Source organism: Anarhichas minor, unplaced genomic scaffold, assembly GCF_050575085.1.
Source record: "Anarhichas minor isolate MPS153535 unplaced genomic scaffold, ASM5057508v1 ptg000114l, whole genome shotgun sequence".
Lineage (NCBI taxonomy): Eukaryota > Metazoa > Chordata > Actinopteri > Perciformes > Anarhichadidae > Anarhichas > Anarhichas minor.
The window spans coordinates 1,549,547-1,570,113 of NW_027466560.1; the positions used below are offsets into that span (position 1 = coordinate 1,549,547).

The following is a 20,567-nucleotide window of genomic DNA, read 5'->3' on the forward strand; positions in this document are numbered from 1 at the left end:
AGCTCACAACGCATACCTGTTGTGCTCACGCCGTGTCGTCGCCTCCGGTGATTTCTCATTAAAATAACGGAACAACGTCTCGCAGCGCTCTGCTGGGAGCTCTGAGCGCTCGGCTCTGCAGCAGTGGGAGCTTCAAAATGTCAGCAAACTCGCTCTTCTTCTTTTTAAAAGAAGATGGAGACGGAGAGAAAACAGGCTGCAGGAAAAGGGGAAAAGAATGACAATGAGGTGTCAGCGAGGGGGGGATTGAAAAGTGTGTGTGTGTGTGTGTGGGGGGGGGGTGTGTATTTGTGTGGGCAGATCAGCAGGAGAGGCAGCGCAGCAAACAGCCCCGGGTTATTTACCCTGCTCTGAGGCATCGGACATGCTCGCTCAAACATACGCCCTGCTGACGAGCAGCTCACGGGTGGCTGACATTTTCATTTCTCTCTCTCTCTCTGGTTCCTCCACAGTCCTGACCTTTGCAGGTGAGGCTTGTGCCGTCTGAAGGGAAGACGGGCCGGCAGAGAGAGGAGGGCACTTGAGATGCTGTAGCCGGTTAGCCGGGCGGCCAAATGGTCTGTTGTGTTGGAAACATGAGCTGAATGTAGAGCTGCAGGAAATATATGAATGTTTGCTGCTGTGCGAAAGACAAATCCCCCAAACACCAACACATGCTCACATTCACACTCTTTGTCCATCATAAGCTCAGTTGCATATTACAATAGCACATATTTGACCCGGCCCGTGTTGCTGTCTGTGTGATTAGTTTTGGTTCTGAGGTATTTGATGAGATTTCTGGTTTGTGGTGCTCAGACTGTGAAGAGTTCTCATGTTGCCTTTCAGTCGATTAAAGCGAATACTTTTACATTAATAATGGAGCAACACGACTCTGCAGCTCCCCCATTGTAGCATCTCTCAGCTCTCTGTTTTGGTTTCGTGGGCTGCGACTGCACTCGTGAGGTTCTTTCACCGGACTGGTTCCCAGCGCCGCCCGCTCTGCACCAAACCGCAGACGACAGAGTTATCGACTGGCTGCTGAACTAGAACACTAAAGACAAGTGAATGCTGGACTTCAGCAGTTGGCCGGAAATTATTTTGCTGCGTGTTTGCAAAATCAGAATTGATTAATGCAGCTTTAAATTCTAAATTCCACGAGAGACGGATGTCTCAAAAACACGGCCACATGAAACCAAACTGCAGCTTTTAGATGTGGCTTTAGGTGAAGCAGCCCTCTGACCCGAGGCGTGTTGGACGGACTGACTGACACTCAGCCTCTGAGCTGGCAGCTGGAAACCTTTTAAAGTGTCCCAGTCAGTCTTATTGCTGCGACGCCGTTATCTCGGATCGAATCTCCGACTCTTTGACAGCGACGACGAGACCGACCGCAGCCGACCTCTGACCTCTGACCTCTCTGTCGGCCCAGACGCTGATGGAGTTTCTCCAGCACTCGGCCTGCACTACGCCGAGTTTCACCTTTTTTAGTCCACATTTTTTTCCAGTTAGTTTAACAAAACCCTGACGCTATATTCAGCTGATGATTTAGTCTGAAACTGTGCAGCTGATATTCAGCTGCAGTAATTATTAGGATGTGGTGATGCTTCTATGGCAACACGGCAGGAAGCAGATCTGCAGCGTAGTCGTTGAAGGCACTTTGCAGCCGTGGTTAAGATCTCTGTCTCTTGTTTCACTAACGCTTCCTCAGCTCACAACGTGCCCGTATGCGTCTGAGCAGTCGACCACAGCATCAGCTGGTGTTTTTAGATTCACGCCGTTAGCATTTGCAGCTCCATGTCTTGGCATCCTGTGGTTGACGTCTGCACACAAACGGAGCCCAGTGTGGAAACGTTCAGGAAGTTCATTTGGCTCCAAACAGGTGAGTGGTCAGCGCTCATCCTGCGAGCTGCCAAATCATTTTATATCCACTGTTGACTCTCCAACAAATGAAGAGTAACGCTGTGGGAAGTAACGCAGACGTCTTTTAATTGACACGTCTTTTTACTCTCAGACGGGTCACAGAGAGGCTGAAGGTGGAGTCGTGGATCGTGGAGAAGGGAGCGAAGCTCAGTTTGAAGCGCTTATATTTCCTGTCATTTTTTAAACTCTGGTGCCTGCATCACCTTATTTGCAGAGCTGCTTTGCTTCCTTGTTGTTTTCTGTGCCGCTGCTAAAATGAACTTAATTAATGTCAAGTCTGAACGTGAGAGAGGGTGCGGCGCGAAGGCCCCGGTGTTAACGCGCACAAAGCAACTGTTTCTTGAGACATGAATTCACTCGTGAAGGCCTCGTGCATGAACACACACACACACACAGCGGGGGCCAACACCTCTGAATTCCCAGCATGCACGGCGCCTCCTCTGAACTGTGTCTGTAACAGTTAAGTGAGCCGCGCGGTGCAGCGACAGGCCTTGTGATTGCAGTTGGCAACCGGCCGCGTTACAAGTCTGAACAACGGCGAGGCCGCCGGGGGGAAAGAAATCAAACAAATCTGCCAGACCCCGATTTCAGACGCCGTCGCTGTCGCACGTGCAAAACAGCAACTGCTGACCAATCCGTCACAACGCTTTAAAGAAGCCGTGCTGCGAGCAGGAAAAAGAGAGTGTGTAAGAGAGTGTGTGTGTGTGTGTGTGTGTTTTTGCATGTGTCGGTGTGTGTCAGGAGTGCAGGCAGGTCTGAATGTGCTCTCTCGGGGGTGAGTGGTATGAGTCAACATAATGGATCTTGGGAGTCGGCCTGTCTATGAACGCAGGCTCACAGCTGAATGCGATCGCTCATATTCCTCTTTAAAGTAACTTGTATCTCGTACGTGAGTCGACAACGTAAACACAAGAACATTGGAGCATTTCAATCACAGTTACTGAGGCGGATTCAGAGGGAAGAACCAGCACGTGTCTACTGTTTGAAGACGGCTCTCTAATGAATGTGACTTCTTTTCAAAGCTGCATACTGCATACATATTAAGCAGCTTAATACAAAAAGATTTACATTTATTGTTAGACGGCGACCTAGCTGCAGCAAAGGTAACGTTATTTTAACTTCTGTACGCAGCTTAACTTGCATAACTTATTTAACTTGCATCAAATATGTAAAGTACTTAACTTACATCAGGTACTTAAAGTACTTAACTTACATCAGGTACTTAAAGTACTTAACTTACATCAGGTACTTAAAGTATCACGTACGTAAAGTACTTAACTTACGTCATTAGAGACAAAGTTACAAAACATGCACTAAATACAACGAACATCATTAATATTTCACCACTTTTCCTTCATCCGATTCCAGAAAACCAAACATTTCTCAAACTGTTGGTTCTTAAAGTCTTGAGCCTTTTTCTTATTTCTTATTCTAGGTTGCGATGGATGGGGGAGGGAGGGAGATGATAGTTGTACAAGTACATGCATGTGTACATATTTGCATATAAATAAGACACCTGCCAGCCAAGTCAAGCGAGACATTGACCATATTCTCAATTTCACTTCCACCAGAAAACGCAGATGCACTTTTCTCACACTTCCTCTTTTGTTTGTGTGAAACGGTTCAATATGTTTCAGTGTTTCTCTGCCGACTCACCGACCTGTAACACGAGGTCAAACGATGAGCCGCAACCAAGACACGCCAGTGAAATATGGTTAGTTATAGTGATAATATTGTCTTTAGATGTCCTCCTTGAGCTTAACTCTCTGTGTTCATGAGACATTTTTATTTATCTGAACTTTACATTCAGAGGTGATTTGTTATGACGAGATTTTCCAAAACGAGGCTTTCTCTGAACCCAAAAACCCGTCGGCGGGATTGAAAAGCACGTTTTCTCACTGAAATTGAACCGTTTATCGTCGTCAAATTTTCATCTTTCCACCGGTCCTCGAACACATCATGTGTGACAAACACTTCCGTCAGAAAAAGCAGCTGAAACGAATCTTAAAAATGTGATATTTCATCAAAAACATTTTATTCTAAGTGTCCTCTCTTCACAGGGAAATGTTGCAGATCAAGCGTTGCTCCATTGATCTCACTTTTGTGGTGGCTTTTTGTTCGAGGTGATGGGAGGATCGGCTACTGCAGTAGAGTGTGTGTGTGTGTGTGTGTGTGTGTGTGTGTGTGTGTGTGTGTGTGTGTGTGTGTGTGTGTGTGTGTGTGTGTGTGTGTGTGTGTGTGTGTGTGTGTGTGTGTGTGTGTGTGTGTGTGTGTGTGTGAGAGCAAAGTGCTTTCAGACTTTCCAGTAAGTGAAGCTGACAGCAGTTCTTCCAGATTACAGGACTCAGCCGACTCTTTTCTTCCGTCTCTCTCTGCCTTCACTTCCCTCGGCCTCCATCTTTTATTTCGTGTTTGTGTGAACTCTTAATAATTTGACGAGAGCCAGCAGGGTAATATTGCGGCTGTCAGATAATCCCCCCCCCCTTTAGACTTATCTTACTCGCATTAAGGTTGTAATCACAGAAGCACGACTCGATTAGCCCGGATGGATTACTCAAATTCCTCTTGGCAGCGATGCAGCTCGAGGATTTGCTCGTCTGAAATATGAAATGGCTCGCAGCCACGACGAAGAATCGGGCTTTAATGTTTGAGCTCACTGGAAGAAGAAAAGCACAAATGTTCGCCGGCAGGCCTGAACACATTCATGCTGTAGCTGATAGACGTCCAGTGTGGATATATATATCAGTTTATATTCCAGCCAATAAGGAACAAGCAGAATATACATTACATCTATAATAAGATGAATCCGTACTGAGGGCTGCAACCTTTATTCATCACGTCTTTGTTGTCCATTTATCTGACCGTTAGTTTGTGGATTACTTCTTGTTTCATCTAAGAAGAGTTCCCATCATGATGTCACACAGCTCAAAGGGTTCACAGAGATCTCCGTAGGACACCCTGGTAAAGTCACTGCTGATGGTTCTTTACATTCATGTTCTCAGGTTCCTGCAGATGTTCAAACTATAGTCGCTGGTGTGTGAGTCCACAGTAGTGACGTTGTTTGTTTTGCCGTTAAACCAAATGTTTCTTCTCCCTCCTCTGTGATGTCGTCTCCATCACACTCGGCTTCTTTCTTGATTCTGCATCCCTCCCCCACTTCTCTCTCTCTCTCTCTCTATTTCTGTTTATACCTCCCCTGCTCTCCCTCACATCCTGCACCCCCTCCTCTGTCCTCACACTCCTTTAACACTGCCCTTTCTCTGCCTCGAGCTGTTTCTTTTTCACATTTCCACTCTCTACATTCCTCTCTCAAATCACTCTCTGATCTCTTTCTCTCTCCGTTGACCTATAATTAAAACCAGTCGGCGAGGCCGAAACGTGCCGCGTTCGAGTGTAATGCCGAACTTCCCGTTCGTCCGAGAGTTAGATTCAGGAACCGCTGCCAGAAGTGACTGTTTGGATGCTTTAAACCTAACGTGGCCACTTCTCAGCTTCCTGTCGTGCATCCGTCAGCAACAATGCTGAACACAACGGCGCCGTTCTCTGGGTCCATCGGGCCCGCTTCTCTGCTTTCAGCAATTACCGCTCGGACCGCGGACTAATGCGAAGACCATGAGGTTCAACTCGAGCCAAAATGGACCCTTTTCTAAATGGCTTCCTGTTTCCGTAATAACAATGGAGGCCACACAGACAATGGGACTGTGTCAGCGAAACCTAAGTGTTTTTGTGGGTGTTGACCCACTTTAGCTAATCCCAGGCCTGCGTGTCCGCCTGCAGAGCTCAGTATCAAGAAGTACAATCTATTGGTTTCATGTACAGGGACACGGATTATCTGTTTCTCTAGTGTCACTCAGGATGAAAATCAATTAGGATTCTTAATCATGGTGGACGCATGAATAAAATTAACCCATGTGAGTAAACAACAGTCAGAGCAAGTGACTCCTTTATAATATTTAAAAAAACGACTATTGGTGAACGAGAGAGGACGAGTCCAACAAACAGGACTTTAAACCAGAAGACCGGTGTTCAACACCATGTTGAGGTTTTTATGGTAGTAGTTTAGTCTGAACCTAACTGTCGGTTTAGTTGTCTAAACCTAACTGTTGGTGTTGTTGTCTAAACCTAACTGTCGGTGTTGTTGTCTAAACCTAACTGTCGGTGTTGTTGTCTAAACCTAACTGTCGGTGTTGTTGTCTAAACCTAACTGTTGGTTTAGTTGTCTAAACCTAACTGTTGGTTTAGTTGTCTAAACCTAACTGTTGGTTTTGTTGTCTAAACCTAACTGTTGGTTTAGTTGTCTAAACCTAACTGTTGGTTTAGTTGTCTAAACCTAACTGTTGGTTTTGTTGTCTAAACCTAACTGTTGGTGTTGTTGTCTAAACCTAACTGTTGGTTTAGTTGTCTAAACCTAACTGTTGGTTTAGTTGTCTAAACCTAACTGTTGGTTTTGTTGTCTAAACCTAACTGTTGGTTTAGTTGTCTAAACCTAACTGTTGGTTTAGTTGTCTAAACCTAACTGTTGGTTTAGTTGTCTAAACCTAACTGTTGGTGTTGTTGTCTAAACCTAACTGTTGGTTTAGTTGTCTAAACCTAACTGTTGGTTTAGTTGTCTAAACCTAACTGTTGGTTTTGTTGTCTAAACCTAACTGTTGGTGTTGTTGTCTGAACCTAACTGTTGGTGTTGTTGTCTGAACCTAACTGTCGGTGTTGTTGTCTAAACCTAACTGTCGGTGTTGTTGTCTGAACCTAACTGTCGGTGTTGTTGTCTAAACCTAACTGTCGGTGTTGTTGTCTGAACCTAACTGTCGGTGTTGTTGTCTAAACCTAACTGTCGGTGTTGTTGTCTAAACCTAACTGTCGGTGTTGTTGTCTGAACCTAACTGTCGGTGTTGTTGTCTGAACCTAACTGTCGGTGTTGTTGTCTAAACCTAACTGTCGGTGTTGTTGTCTGAACCTAACTGTCGGTGTTGTTGTCTAAACCTAACTGTCGGTGTTGTTGTCTGAACCTAACTGTCGGTGTTGTTGTCTAAACCTAACTGTCGGTGTTGTTGTCTGAACCTAACTGTCGGTGTTGTTGTCTGAACCTAACTGTTGGTGTTGTTGTCTAAACCTAACTGTCGGTGTTGTTGTCTGAACCTAACTGTCGGTGTTGTTGTCTAAACCTAACTGTCGGTGTTGTTGTCTGAACCTAACTGTCGGTGTTGTTGTCTAAACCTAACTGTCGGTGTTGTCTGAACCTAACTGTCGGTGTTGTTGTCTGAACCTAACTGTTGGTGTTGTTGTCTAAACCTAACTGTCGGTGTTGTTGTCTGAACCTAACTGTTGGTGTTGTTGTCTAAACCTAACTGTTGGTGTTGTTGTCTGAACCTAACTGTCGGTGTTGTTGTCTGAACCTAACTGTTGGTGTTGTTGTCTAAACCTAACTGTTGGTGTTGTTGTCTGAACCTAACTGTCGGTGTTGTTGTCTGAACCTAACTGTTGGTGTTGTTGTCTAAACCTAACTGTCGGTGTTGTTGTCTAAACCTAACTGTTGGTGTTGTTGTCTAAACCTAACTGTTGGTGTTGTTGTCTAAACCTAACTGTCGGTGTTGTTGTCTAAACCTAACTGTCGGTGTTGTTGTCTGAACCTAACTGTTGGTGTTGTTGTCTAAACCTAACTGTTGGTGTTGTTGTCTGAACCTAACTGTCGGTGTTGTTGTCTAAACCTAACTGTCGGTGTTGTTGTCTGAACCTAACTGTCGGTGTTGTTGTCTGAACCTAACTGTTGGTGTTGTTGTCTGAACCTAACTGTTGGTGTTGTTGTCTAAACCTAACTGTCGGTGTTGTTGTCTGAACCTAACTGTCGGTGTTGTTGTCTGAACCTAACTGTCGGTGTTGTTGTCTGAACCTAACTGTTGGTGTTGTTGTCTAAACCTAACTGTTGGTGTTGTTGTCTGAACCTAACTGTCGGTGTTGTTGTCTGAACCTAACTGTTGGTGTTGTTGTCTAAACCTAACTGTCGGTGTTGTTGTCTAAACCTAACTGTTGGTGTTGTTGTCTAAACCTAACTGTTGGTGTTGTTGTCTAAACCTAACTGTCGGTGTTGTTGTCTAAACCTAACTGTCGGTGTTGTTGTCTGAACCTAACTGTTGGTGTTGTTGTCTAAACCTAACTGTTGGTGTTGTTGTCTGAACCTAACTGTCGGTGTTGTTGTCTAAACCTAACTGTCGGTGTTGTTGTCTGAACCTAACTGTCGGTGTTGTTGTCTGAACCTAACTGTCGGTGTTGTTGTCTGAACCTAACTGTTGGTGTTGTTGTCTAAACCTAACTGTCGGTGTTGTTGTCTGAACCTAACTGTCGGTGTTGTTGTCTAAACCTAACTGTCGGTGTTGTTGTCTGAACCTAACTGTCGGTGTTGTTGTCTGAACCTAACTGTCGGTGTTGTTGTCTAAACCTAACTGTCGGTGTTGTTGTCTGAACCTAACTGTCGGTGTTGTTGTCTGAACCTAACTGTCGGTGTTGTTGTCTGAACCTAACTGTCGGTGTTGTTGTCTGAACCTAACTGTCGGTGTTGTTGTCTAAACCTAACTGTCGGTGTTGTTGTCTGAACCTAACTGTCGGTGTTGTTGTCTAAACCTAACTGTCGGTGTTGTTGTCTGAACCTAACTGTCGGTGTTGTTGTCTAAACCTAACTGTCGGTGTTGTTGTCTGAACCTAACTGTCGGTGTTGTTGTCTGAACCTAACTGTCGGTGTTGTTGTCTAAACCTAACTGTCGGTGTTGTTGTCTGAACCTAACTGTTGGTTTCTGTAGATTCTTATTATTTGTATATTTTTGTTAAATGTTCCTTTTTATGTGCTTTTAAATTAAAGAAAAGAAACATAAATGTAAAAACGTCTGCAAAAAGATGCAGCAAATATACTGTACAGATATATTTTAATACAGCCCGCTAGATTGAGATCTTGCAGAGAAAGAAAAGTAATAAAGAGTCAAACAAGTAGAGAAAATCATCTCAAATAAAGATCCACTTACTCGCATGCCCGACAGCTTTCTACCGTATCACACAGTCTTCATCAGCGGGTTGAGTTTGCTCATTCGTCTTGGAGCTTCTCACTCACGTTGACTTAAAGTTGAGCTTGAATAAGTGTGAGACTTCGAGTTGAGATAGTTTTACATTTTTAAGAGAAAATTTACCACCTTTTTTTGACATCGATGTGCCTACATGTACCAAGATGCATTGCGCTTCTGACTCTCAGGGGAGACGGAGGAGGACGGTGTGCCGTTATAATGAAAAGCCACCGTCCAATAACTGAACAGTGCAGCCGAGGAAGGATCAGGATCTGAACATGTCTCCTCCCTAAACTGCTGCTGTCAGAATATTTTAGACAGAGAGTCAGATTGAAAGGAGGAAAGAAGGTCTGAATGAGTCTTGAGAGGACAGAAGAGAGTTCAGCAGAGCGAGGCTTTATTGTCCCTGAGGTACAATGACGAGTTCATAAAACCAAAACAGAGAACATTACTACTGCAACTGAAATACTACGTGTACTTCAGTTCCTTATACCAGGAGTCATTCCTCTAACACTAGTGCTGATGCTGGCTTTTGTATATTTACTTTCAACAATGTCGGCTTTGTTGTGATTGTATTGTGTTTGGTGGGGGGAGGTTATCGCTGTGAAAGAGCCAAACCACCGTTTCTACATGTCAGTTAAATAGTTAAATAGTTGTGGCTAATAGTCGGCCTGTGAAAACACAAGTAAAAACGCTGTAAAAATGACCTTAAATGAGGCACGGATGGATTACTGAATGGGCCGATGGGCACAGGCCCGGGGGCCCAAAGTATCAGGGGCCCCCAGGCCTTCACCTGCAAAACGTCACTCAGAGAGACACGAACCAACCAGGAAGAGACTCAACGACAAAAAGAAACAGAATTACTACAAAGAGACACGAAGCAACAATAGAGACACTAACTGACTACAAAGAGACATTAAGCAACAATAGAGACACTAACTGACTACAAAGAGACATTAAGCAACAATAGAGACACTAACTGACTACAAAGAGACATTAAGCAACAATAGAGACACTAACTGACTACAAAGAGACATTAAGCAACAATAGAGACACTAACTGACTACAAAGAGACATTAAGCAACAATAGAGACACTAACTGACTACAAAGAGACATTAAGCAACAATAGAGACACTAACTGACTACAAAGAGACATTAAGCAACAATAGAGACACTAACTGACTACAAAGAGACATTAAGCAACAATAGAGACACTAACTGACTACAAAGAGACATTAAGCAACAATAGAGACACTAACTGACTACAAAGAGACATTAAGCAACAATAGAGACACTAACTGACTACAAAGAGACATTAAGCAACAATAGAGACACTAACTGACTACAAAGAGACATCAAATTACTCCAAAGAGAGTCTAAACAACTACAAAGACACACTTAATGACTACAAAGTGTAGCGTTATTGCTGGTAGCAGATTTTTATAAATAATAATTAATAAATGTAAAAATATGAAACTATTAATAATATCAAATTATGATTAATAAACCCATGATAACTACAAATGACACTATATGACTATGATGAGATACAAAACAACAAAAGCATACACAACAAAGTGACGCAATACACCAACATGAACAGGTGAAAGCATCACAAAGTCCGTGTCTCGAGGCGTTGAGTTGTTTCATAATCCACTCACGATCACAGAATGGCTTTTTGATTTAAATAAAGTCTCCCTTATAAACGAGGGACAAAGAGCTCTGAATGCGAGGGCATGAATCAGCAGCAGGAGTTTGGTAAGAGTTGCTATGGAGCTGCTTTGTGGGATCGACCCGTGTGAGGGACGAGAAGATTGAACATCTCTCGTCTTTGTTAATCCGTCTCTTTATGGTATGAAACCCCCAATTTAATGATTAATGGAAGTGCAGAAGTGAATCTCTTGCGTAGCCCTTTAACACATGTGTTACTTTGTCTTTGGACCCCAGGAGGAGTTGATCCGAATAAACAACAAGCAATGAAATGAGCAACAGTTTAACAGTGCAACTTCATATAACACATTACATATTTAAAATTAGAAATGCAACACACTGTGAGATACCTAAAAGACATATGGATGAATATTTAAAAATAAATGAAATGTAGGTCGTTGACAGTACGAGCTGAATGATGAATGTTTGAGGGAAAGACAACAGAGAATAAATATACATTTAACCTGGTTTTAAGATCTTTATCACACGTTTAAACACATTCTGTCCGTTCAGAACATCTTCATTCACCACTCAAAGCTGCTCGGCCTCTGGAGGGGTACCGGTGGATGGGGGGGGGGGGGGGGGGGGCAGTGTAACGTACCATGGAACACTTGTGTCTTCCTTCAGTGCAGAGAGCGAACAGGGGGAACGAGAGAAAGACCTCACGGACCGCTACAGAGCTGAAATATAGATGAGGTCTGAGGAATGGAGGCACTTCACCGGCTTTTTCCCAGCTCTACCTCAGCATACACACAGTTTCACACACACACACACACACACACACACACACACACACTGTTTGAGGCCCCCCCCCCCCACCGTGCCTGCATTATTGAAACCCACTTAGCACACTGGCTTTCTCCTGACATCTGACTCACCGAAGCAGTGACCCGAGAGAGGAAGGAAGAGCTGGATTCTCTGATTCTGCAGCAAAAGAGACGAGAAGAAGTTACTCTGAGGAAGAGCTGGTCCCATGTTAGACAGAACAAAGAGAGGAGCAGCTGCGGAAGAAGAGCCATGTCTCTTTTCTAACGAGGCAGCGATACCTTGATGCAGCAGAAAGCCATTGTGACATTTATCAACAAAAGCCTGGTCTAAAGTCAATGTGGCAGCATTTATCTGCCGTTTAAAAGAGGCATTATTCAGATGGTGAGATAGCGGGTTCACAGCGTAAGTAAACTCTGCTTGTTACACACTGAGGGACGTTCATATGCAGTTGAATGGAGTTGCTCCCGTTGACTGCTCTGCAGATTCCTCAGCTGAAAACCGCTCACTTCTCCAATTATGCAGAATCCGCCATTTAAATGGCAAAACTTAGTTAGGTTTAATAAAAGATGGTGAAATGCTTAGTTGGGTTTAGTCAACATAAGTGATCCGTTTGATTTAGGAAAAGATCGTCGTTTGCGTTAAAATACTTTTGGAAGTGGCGTTACTGACGTACGCAGGTTACCCGTCAAATAGCTGAACTTGGACTTGTTTCACACGGGGACCTAACGGCTCTCTCCTGGAGGAAAGAGAGGTTTTCGTTTCATTGTTTGTGAAGCTGTCTTTTCAAAAACAAAAATGTATTTCCACTTTGATAAACATCTTTCAGTGAACGCCTTGAAAGCTAAACCCGTTGGCAGATTGTCAAAGTGCATTCCATCTCTTGTGAAGAGCGCAGTGTTTGCTGCGTCGAGCTGTACTTCATGTTTGTTTTATGTTGCACTCTGTGCAGCGAGAAGCAGCCTTTCCTTTGGGACGACCCACCGAAATCAGCCTGTTCTACTTCAAGCTTACTTAAGCTTAGCTTTGGGTGGAGTAACAATAAGAAGGCATCGGTCACAGAAGGAACGGCAGAAAAGCTTTGTTGGTGATTTCAAAGTTATTTCCAGTGTGTCACTACGGTTACAGTTACATTAAGTAACACCAAGTGTGTGTAAATGCACCCTTTGAGGAACTGAGAATGAGGAAGTGCAGTATATCTGCCCAGAGGGAGAGTTTCATCTTCTCACTATCTGCCTGTTTGCTGATGGAGGAATCACAGATAAGAAGCCGATCGCTCTGTAACAAGCAGGAACAAGAGGGACCGTGTGGTGAGAGATCCGGCTCTTGTACTCTTCGAGATGAAAGGCCGATAAACCTTTATGGCATCATTACGAAACTCGTCCGTCTTGAGAAGAGATTTCACGTTCAGTTACTTTCAATTTCATGCCGTTGTTTATCAAATTAGGAGTTATGAATCGGTTTTTGGATCAAAACTCTGCAAGAAGCATTTTTTTTTGATGATTTATTTAACAGAAACTGGACAATGGAATCTATATGTCCAAAACATGTTGGAAAGAATTGATGTTATTTAGAGTTTATTTGAGGTCACATGACTGTTGGTCTCAGGTGAGTCAATCATAACTGAGTTACTCAGACTTTAATGTATTTCACAGGATCTGGTTAAAGCAAACGGTTCGTTTTAAATGAGACGTAGAATAAAATAAAATGACTTTGATGAAATATCACAATTTTAAGCTTCGATCCGGCTTCTTTTCACTGTTTGTGAAGACGTCAGTGTTTTAGATTTCCACTTTAACATCTGTCAGTGAACGCGTTGCTCTCTTGTGAAACAGCGCAGTGTCTGTTTGAAGTGGTCCTTTGTGTTTGTTGATGAAACTCTTACGTGGATCATGATTTACTCCGTTGTTCCTTTTATTAACTGAATCATCATTTTGTCCTTTAATGCCTCACTCGTATTATTTCATCCATATTACAGTCAACAAACCCCCAAAGATTCACTGAAGTTACCGTTGACTGGTTTTGGTTTCCTGTCTGGTTGCACCACGGTGATGGATGATTGCACGCTGAGGTGCTTCCTCACCCCCTCACCTCCTCACCCCCTCACCTCCTCACCCCCTCACCCCCTCACCCCCTCATGCTTCGGTGCAACAACATGTTCCGTCTATTACACGCTTGAGATCCGGTGGACCAGATGGACATTAAAGTGTTTCAGATTGTGTCCTCGTCAGCCTCGACCCCGACACCTTATACACTCGCATTTCAATTACAGAGCTCGCTCTTCTGTTTCTGACCCTGAGCATGCTAAGTGAATATATACATATATACACATATATATACATATATGTGTATATATGTATATATATGGCCCTATTGTGTCCGTGTCGTCCTACGCGTCTTCCCTCTCGCTCCCACACGATGCTGATTCTCTCCTGTTGTCTTGTATTTCTCATCTCTCCAGGAGCTTCCCTTTCTTTTCTACGTTTCTAAACGGCTGCATGTCTTCTTCTCTCCCAAACAAAAGGTGTCTGAAGAAGTGCGAGCACACGACTTAGTAGTTTTAGGTTGGAGTTGTCTTGTTGCTCACGGTGCGGTTGTTGTTCTGCAGTTTGACTCTCTGATCGGGCCGCGTTTGTGATTGTGAACTTGGAGTTGGGCTCGCTAACTGCCGGTCCCCGAGGTATTTTTTTTACGAAATTAGTTTTTTGTCGAAACTACGAGCCGATCAGCTCTTTGATCAGGCGACGGCCCGGCGTTTCCCATCATGCCCTGGAGTTTCTTTGTCAAGGCGTGTTGTTGTTAGAATATGTTCGTCCTCACAACGTGATTGGTTGATGCCTTTATTCTCCCAAAACATTTGCCGCGTAATTCAGTGAAAGTACTCGTGATAAAAACAACAGATCCAAAAAATACAAAGTATAAAACGTCCCGAGTGTAAAAGTCTTTGATGCTGTTTGTTAAATGTGTTCTTAGAGAAAGGCCTCATGACGTCATCCTCACTGTGAGACTCCTCCAGAAACAAACACTCAAACGTCCTCTTCTAATTTTCGAGATTTTATTTAATTTTTTTTACATCATCTTATAACTTAAAGATAAATGCACTGATGTGTTGTCTGTAGCCATGACTACAGACAGACTCCTGTGTGTCTGCCAGCCCCAAAATCCAGTTCAATGGGGAACTGGTTCAGCGGGTCAGCACACACACACACACACACACACACACACACACACACACACACACACAGTCAGACTGATGAAATTAGGAGCAGTTAACTGGGACCCTCCTCCTCCTCCTCCTCCTCCTGTGGTTGTTTATCGCTCCGATCGGCCTCCGTGTCGCCAAACCAAATGTTTGGGCTGCGTTCTCTGGGCTTCTCTAAACCCTCCAGGGGGGTTTTCGTGTGCAACCCCTTCAAACCTCCCACAGAGGGAGAGGTGGGAGAGAGGGGGGGGGGGGGGGGGGGGGGTGTAGGACCTCACTGATAAGAGAAACAAACAGACATCAGATCCTCAAAGTTTGTATCAACACAGGAACTTAAAAACGGGATTTTTTTCTCAACGTTTCCTCTTCCCTCCATTCAACGCATTCCAGACCCCCGAGCGCATGCCCGCTCTGTGATTGGCCGGCTCATCGCCGTAGGGATGGGTGCCGGGCGTTGCCCACGCCCTTAAATTGTCCAGATGTTTCTTAAAAACAGCTTTTAGCCGACGGGTTTGTCCCGAAGCAGAGATGAATTTAGTTTATGACGAGTTTTATTCATCAGAAATACAACAATAGAAAATAATGAATGTACGTGGGAACACCGATGTTGAATACACTTATTGTAAGTCGCTTTGGATAAAAGCGTCTGCTAAATGACTGTAATGTAATGTAATGTAATGTAATGAATACATATGATAATAATAAACGCATAATGCAAAGTGCAGCAGCTGTTTCTCTTCACATCTGGCACACAGTAGTCTTTGTTTATAAAGGTTTATCTTCTGATGACTCTCACATTCTTTGGTTTTTCACCACATTGATTGGAGATACCAGCGCTGGCTCTGTTAATGATAATGTGCATTGTCTGACAGGAGGGCTGCACCCACAGGCCGGCAGCATCATGCCTCGCCTTAGAGCTGCCTTAGAGCTGCTGAGTCCACAGAAACGAGCCGCGCGGTGCGGCCGGTTGCTCTGTTTGTAAGTTGCCGTCCTGTGTGGATCGGTGAGGGGTGTGAGCTTTGGTGACATGTTTAAAGGGCGTCGGCCTTTTGTTTCTTGGTGCGCTAATTGTTGTTTTCAATCTTAAATGCTTGTTTAAAAACTCTACAAAACGAACAGATATCACCATTAAACTTCTTCACTGGATCAACTACATGTTTTAATATGCAAATGAAATGAATAAACTCATGTTTACAATGTTTACTGAGGTAATAAATCAAGAGAGAAGTAGAGTCATTTTCTCAGAGACTTCTATACAACCAGAGGAGTCGCCCCCTGGTGGACACTAGAGACAATGCAGCTTTAACACATGAAGCTTTGACTTCACTTAAAGAACCAGAGGTTGTCTCCTGGTTTGGAGGAATACTAAAGAGAACATGGGCATTAGATAGAAGCTACTACTCGTCTCTGACAATAAAAGAAAAGAATGCTACTTGTAGCTCAATATTGGTTAATTTACCACCATAAGGCATTTGACTGTAAACAAACAGCTAAGTGGACATAAGTGGTAAGAAGTGGACATAACACGGTGACGTCTCTTATTGGTTTATAGACTGATGTTTTAAAGCCTCGATTCAGTGATTTTGCTCTCACCATTTTGTTTTTTGCATCCAGTGAACATAAATTTCAGAGACTGTCTATAAGAAGTGGACGTAGTCGTCATGACGTCTCTTGTTGGTTTGTGGACGTTTTGAAGCCTCAAGTTTGCTTTTTTGCAACCAGTGAACAGGAAGTGACCATACATGGACTGAGGAGGAGTGACGTAGAGACGCCGTATACGTCTCTGGTAGAGACCTGTCAATCACCGTGTAGCCCCGCCCTAAAGCATCCCCTGCTTTATGGTCTGTGTGACTCTAAATGTACCATAATGTACTAAATGAACATCATGCTGTATTGAAGAAGACTTGAAACTAGAGATTGAGACCATAAACTCATGTTTACAATGTTTACTGAGGTAATAAATCAAGAGAGAAGTAGAGTCATTTTCTCATAGACTTCTATACAACCAGAGGAGTCGCCCCCTGGTGGACACTAGAGAGAATGCAGCTTTAACACATGAAGCTTTGACTTCACTCTAAAGAACCAGATGTTGACGCCTGCAGCAGACAAATGAATGAGGTTTGAAACACAAAGTTTAGGACTCGATTGGGTCTTAACCCGACTTCACTCAGGACTTCATGTTGATGATGGTTGTAGGACTGTTCCGTGACTGCTCTGCGTGAGCGTGGCTCAGGAGCCCACGTTAAGATGTGTTGAGTCCACTTTAATGCTCCATTTAAATCCACTTTTTATTGTCACACAGACAGAGAACGTGTCGATGTGTGCAGACAGGATCATTGTGTCATCTCGTGTCTTTGAACATTACGATCATCGCTTTACATTCAGCAAGTCCTCCGTGAGAAGCTGGAAGTCTCAGGTCCTTTACTTCTAAAAATCAATTCAAATCTTCTTCTTCTTCATTTCTAAGTATTTCTACGTCTTCTTCAGACTGAGCGGGGAAACGGTGAACATTGTCACGCTTTTGCTAGCTTGAAGGGTAAAAGCCGGTTTATCTTCTTCCTGTGTTCTGGACTATTATTCTCGGTGATGGTTTTTCTTATTGTGCTTGTTAACCACCAGAGTTCACTACTTTCTGCGTCTGTAACTGTGGGTTCGTCCCACAGAGGGAGATGTGACTAAAGAGACAGACTTCTGATGCTTCTTCCCTCCTCGCTCTCTGTGCAGGATGAAAATGCGGCGGCACCGGGTGTTCCTGCTGTGCACGGTGGGCCTGTGCGTCATCTCCTTCCTCCACTACTACAAGGCCCTCCACTACGTCTCCCTGCTGCGCGAGCTCTCCGCCCCCTACCCCAACATCAAGTCCTTCATCATGGTCTCTGGCTTCTTCTGGAGGGAGAAGGGCGCGGGCGCCACACCGCTAAGCCCCGCCTCCCCCGAAGAGGCCCCTCCCCTACCGGTCCTCCGTCCGTCGGACACCAAAGGTCGAGCGGCGGCGGGCGCCGAGGGAGGAGGAGGAGGAGGAGGAGGAGGGATGGCTCTGGGGAACGGTGGGGTCATGGTTGGAGGCGCGGGGCTGGAGATGAGGTTGAGGGAGGAGCCGGCGCCTCCTCACCCTTGGGAGAAACCGGAGGAGAACCAGCGGCTCGGCGCTCCGGATGAGGTGAGTGAACCTGAACCAGCGTGACTAGAAGTAGAAGTCAAACGTGTCTTTAGTGCAGAATCACAGTTAAAAAAGGAAAAAGTTGTATTTCTTTGATAATTTATTTTACAAAATTTGGAAAATACTGGAATCTATAAATCCATATGTTGGGGGGGAAGGGGGGGGGGCTCTACGTGTTTTATATATTAAACTATTCATATGTTTACATCCTCTACTTCAGCCTCTCCTCTTCTCCTCCTCTCCTCTCTCCTCTTCCCTCCTCTCCTCTCTCCTCCTCTCCTCTTCTCTCCTCTCCTCTCTCCTCCTCTCCTCTCCTCCTCCTCTCTCCTCCTCTCTCTTCTCCTCCTCTCTCCGCCTCTCCTCGTCTCTCTTCTCCCCCTCTCTCGTCCTCTCCTCTGCAGCTCACATGTCTTTGGTGTATAGTCCAGTGACTGTTCGGGGGTTAATCCTCCTCCTCTCGTCTTTGTCTCTCTTTTCAGGAGCGAGCCGAAGACCGTCTGAAGCCGCGAAACCCCAGCCGCCCGGCCCGGCCTGCAGGGCCTGACCTCCCGGAGGTCCCGCTGGTGGGGGAGGAGCAACTGGACGCGTTGCACAAGAATCCGTTGCCCGACCCCTTGGAAGCCATGGGAGACCTCCACACCCGCACACACCAGCTCCAGCATGACAGAACCCCTTACTTTGTGCGAACCAAAGCGGGAGCCCTTTGCTTCAGACAGGGGACGGAGGTGGCCACCCAAAAGGAGTACTCTGGGAAATTAGGGGGCCCCGTGGCTAACGGAGGAGGGGACGGCGGCGCTCGAGCCGCCGGGCAAAGGAAACCTCTGGAGGTCCAGCAGCCGCCCTCCATCGCTCCGAAGGCCAAGGCCAGGACCAGGGGCGGCGGGGGCGGCGGCGGCAAGCGGCTGGTGAAGTGCGTTTGTCGGCCGGGATGGCACGGACCTTACTGCGGGGTTCCCACCATGGTGTACCACTCCAATCTGCCCACCAAGGAGCGGCTGACGCCCAGGGAGACCCCGCGCAGGGTGATCAACGCCATCAACATCAACCACGAGTTCGACCTGCTGCATGTGCGCTTCCATGAGCTCGCACAAGGCGTTGATATTTTCCTCATTTGTGAATCCAACTTCACCGCCTACGGAGAGAGACGGCCTCTGAGGTGAGACTTTGTAAACTTTAAAGAGGTAGAAGAAGTATATATACACACATATACACATTTATATTATAAAAGCCTCGTTGTGTCGTCGTTCAGGCTGGTCTCAACCCGCATTCGTAACTATGAAACATATTTTATTTTGGATGTTATCAACGTAATCATGAATGACGAAGTACAAAATCCGCTGTTCGTTCCTCGTGTGAAACCAGAAGTCAATGTTGATGTTTCTGTCACGCAACATTCGTTCTTCAGTAACAAAACTTCTGTGCTTATTTTAACACAAACTTACCAAGAGTGTGTTTCTCTTAACCTAACTGAGTGCATGTACTGAAGGGAAAGTGACACGTGTTGCTGGACTGTTGTAGGAAAACGTAGCTTTTCGAAGGATATCGTTCAAACACGTGTATGAGGATCATCACGTCTTGATATCGATCAATTGGTTGACTTGAGGTCACTGGAGAAGCCCCCATTCATTGCCCCAGTTTCATATTCATCAAAACTGCACAAAATCCCAAATCTTTTAGCCGAGCTGCGGCACCGCCGATGCGTCGAGTTTTACCGGTTCACAGCCGGTGTTTACAGCCGGCCTTCACGCCTCTCGAGCATCGGCGCTCCGAATGACAATTAAAGCAAAGTTCCTTTTGGAGACGACACGAAAACGCCTCGGGAGCAATTTTACAGCAGATTAAGAGGCGAGCGACACGGTTGACTCTGCGTGTGCAGCCGTGGAAGCAGAGAGATCGGTGTGTTGAATCATAGGAAGTGACACCGCGTCTCTGTCTCTGTGCACACCGACGGGTTCATTGAGTTGTTCTTGCAGTCAGTTTGTACGACATCGTTCATATTTCATGAATGAATGAATGTTTTTTCTCACCGATCGGCTCCCCTTTGTGTTCTGTGCAGAATGGAAATCAATGTGTTGTAATCTATTACAGTGAATATCAGAGGTGGAGTAATAATGACGCTTACTTTAACAGCGTGTGGATTCTCCTTTTCTTTAAGCTGGACTTAACATTCCATCGACTCTCTTCTTCACCACCTATCGCTGGTGCATCGCTACTGACTGACTGTCAAACATTAGAATAATGTGACACTTAACATGTGAATGTGCGTCCTCGAGTTACAACTCTACCGGGTTCCTTTTTAAGCAATATAATCTGTCAAGTCTGAATGGATTACACTCAAGCAAGGATTCAACTGCTCGTAAATGTGTGTAAAATATGGCAAAGAATGGCAGGTAAAATACATCCAAAGACATCGGGGAGAATAGTTAGCGGTGATGTGACAAGTTCTATATAACAACACAGATTCTTGGGATTCCACTAAATGGCTTTTCCGTAATTTCCCCAGTTTCCTGCGGCTCCTGCTCAACGGTACGTACGACTACGTACGTCACAAGATCCTCTACGTGTTCCTCGATCACTTCCCAGAGGGCGGTCGGCAGGACGGCTGGATCGCCGACGACTACCTGCGCACCTACCTGACACGCAACGGCTTGTCCAGGCTGGCGGGCATCAGATCGGACGACGTCTTCGTCATCAACGACGCGGACGAAATCCCGGCACTCGAGGGCCTCCTTTTCCTCAAGCTGTTTGACGGCTGGACGGAGCCTTTCGCCATCCACATGCGCAAGG

At 45.1% G+C, this 20,567-nt stretch overlaps 1 protein-coding gene across 3 annotated transcripts in view; it reads left to right on the forward strand.

Annotated features, from left to right (window-relative positions):
• Positions 1 to 20,567, forward strand: part of mgat3b (beta-1,4-mannosyl-glycoprotein 4-beta-N-acetylglucosaminyltransferase b) — a 49,470-nt gene that overhangs the window by 19,633 nt on the left and 9,270 nt on the right. Inside the window, exons 1-4 of one of the 3 annotated variants that reach the window (XM_076083028.1) lie at positions 12,482 to 12,728; positions 17,345 to 17,780; positions 18,260 to 18,936; positions 20,284 to 20,566. In XM_076083028.1, coding sequence (XP_075939143.1) covers positions 17,346 to 17,780; positions 18,260 to 18,936; positions 20,284 to 20,566 — 1,395 coding nt within the window. In that variant the 5' untranslated portion in view covers positions 12,482 to 12,728; position 17,345. The other 2 variants (XM_076083027.1, XM_076083029.1) reach the window with 2 other exon arrangements.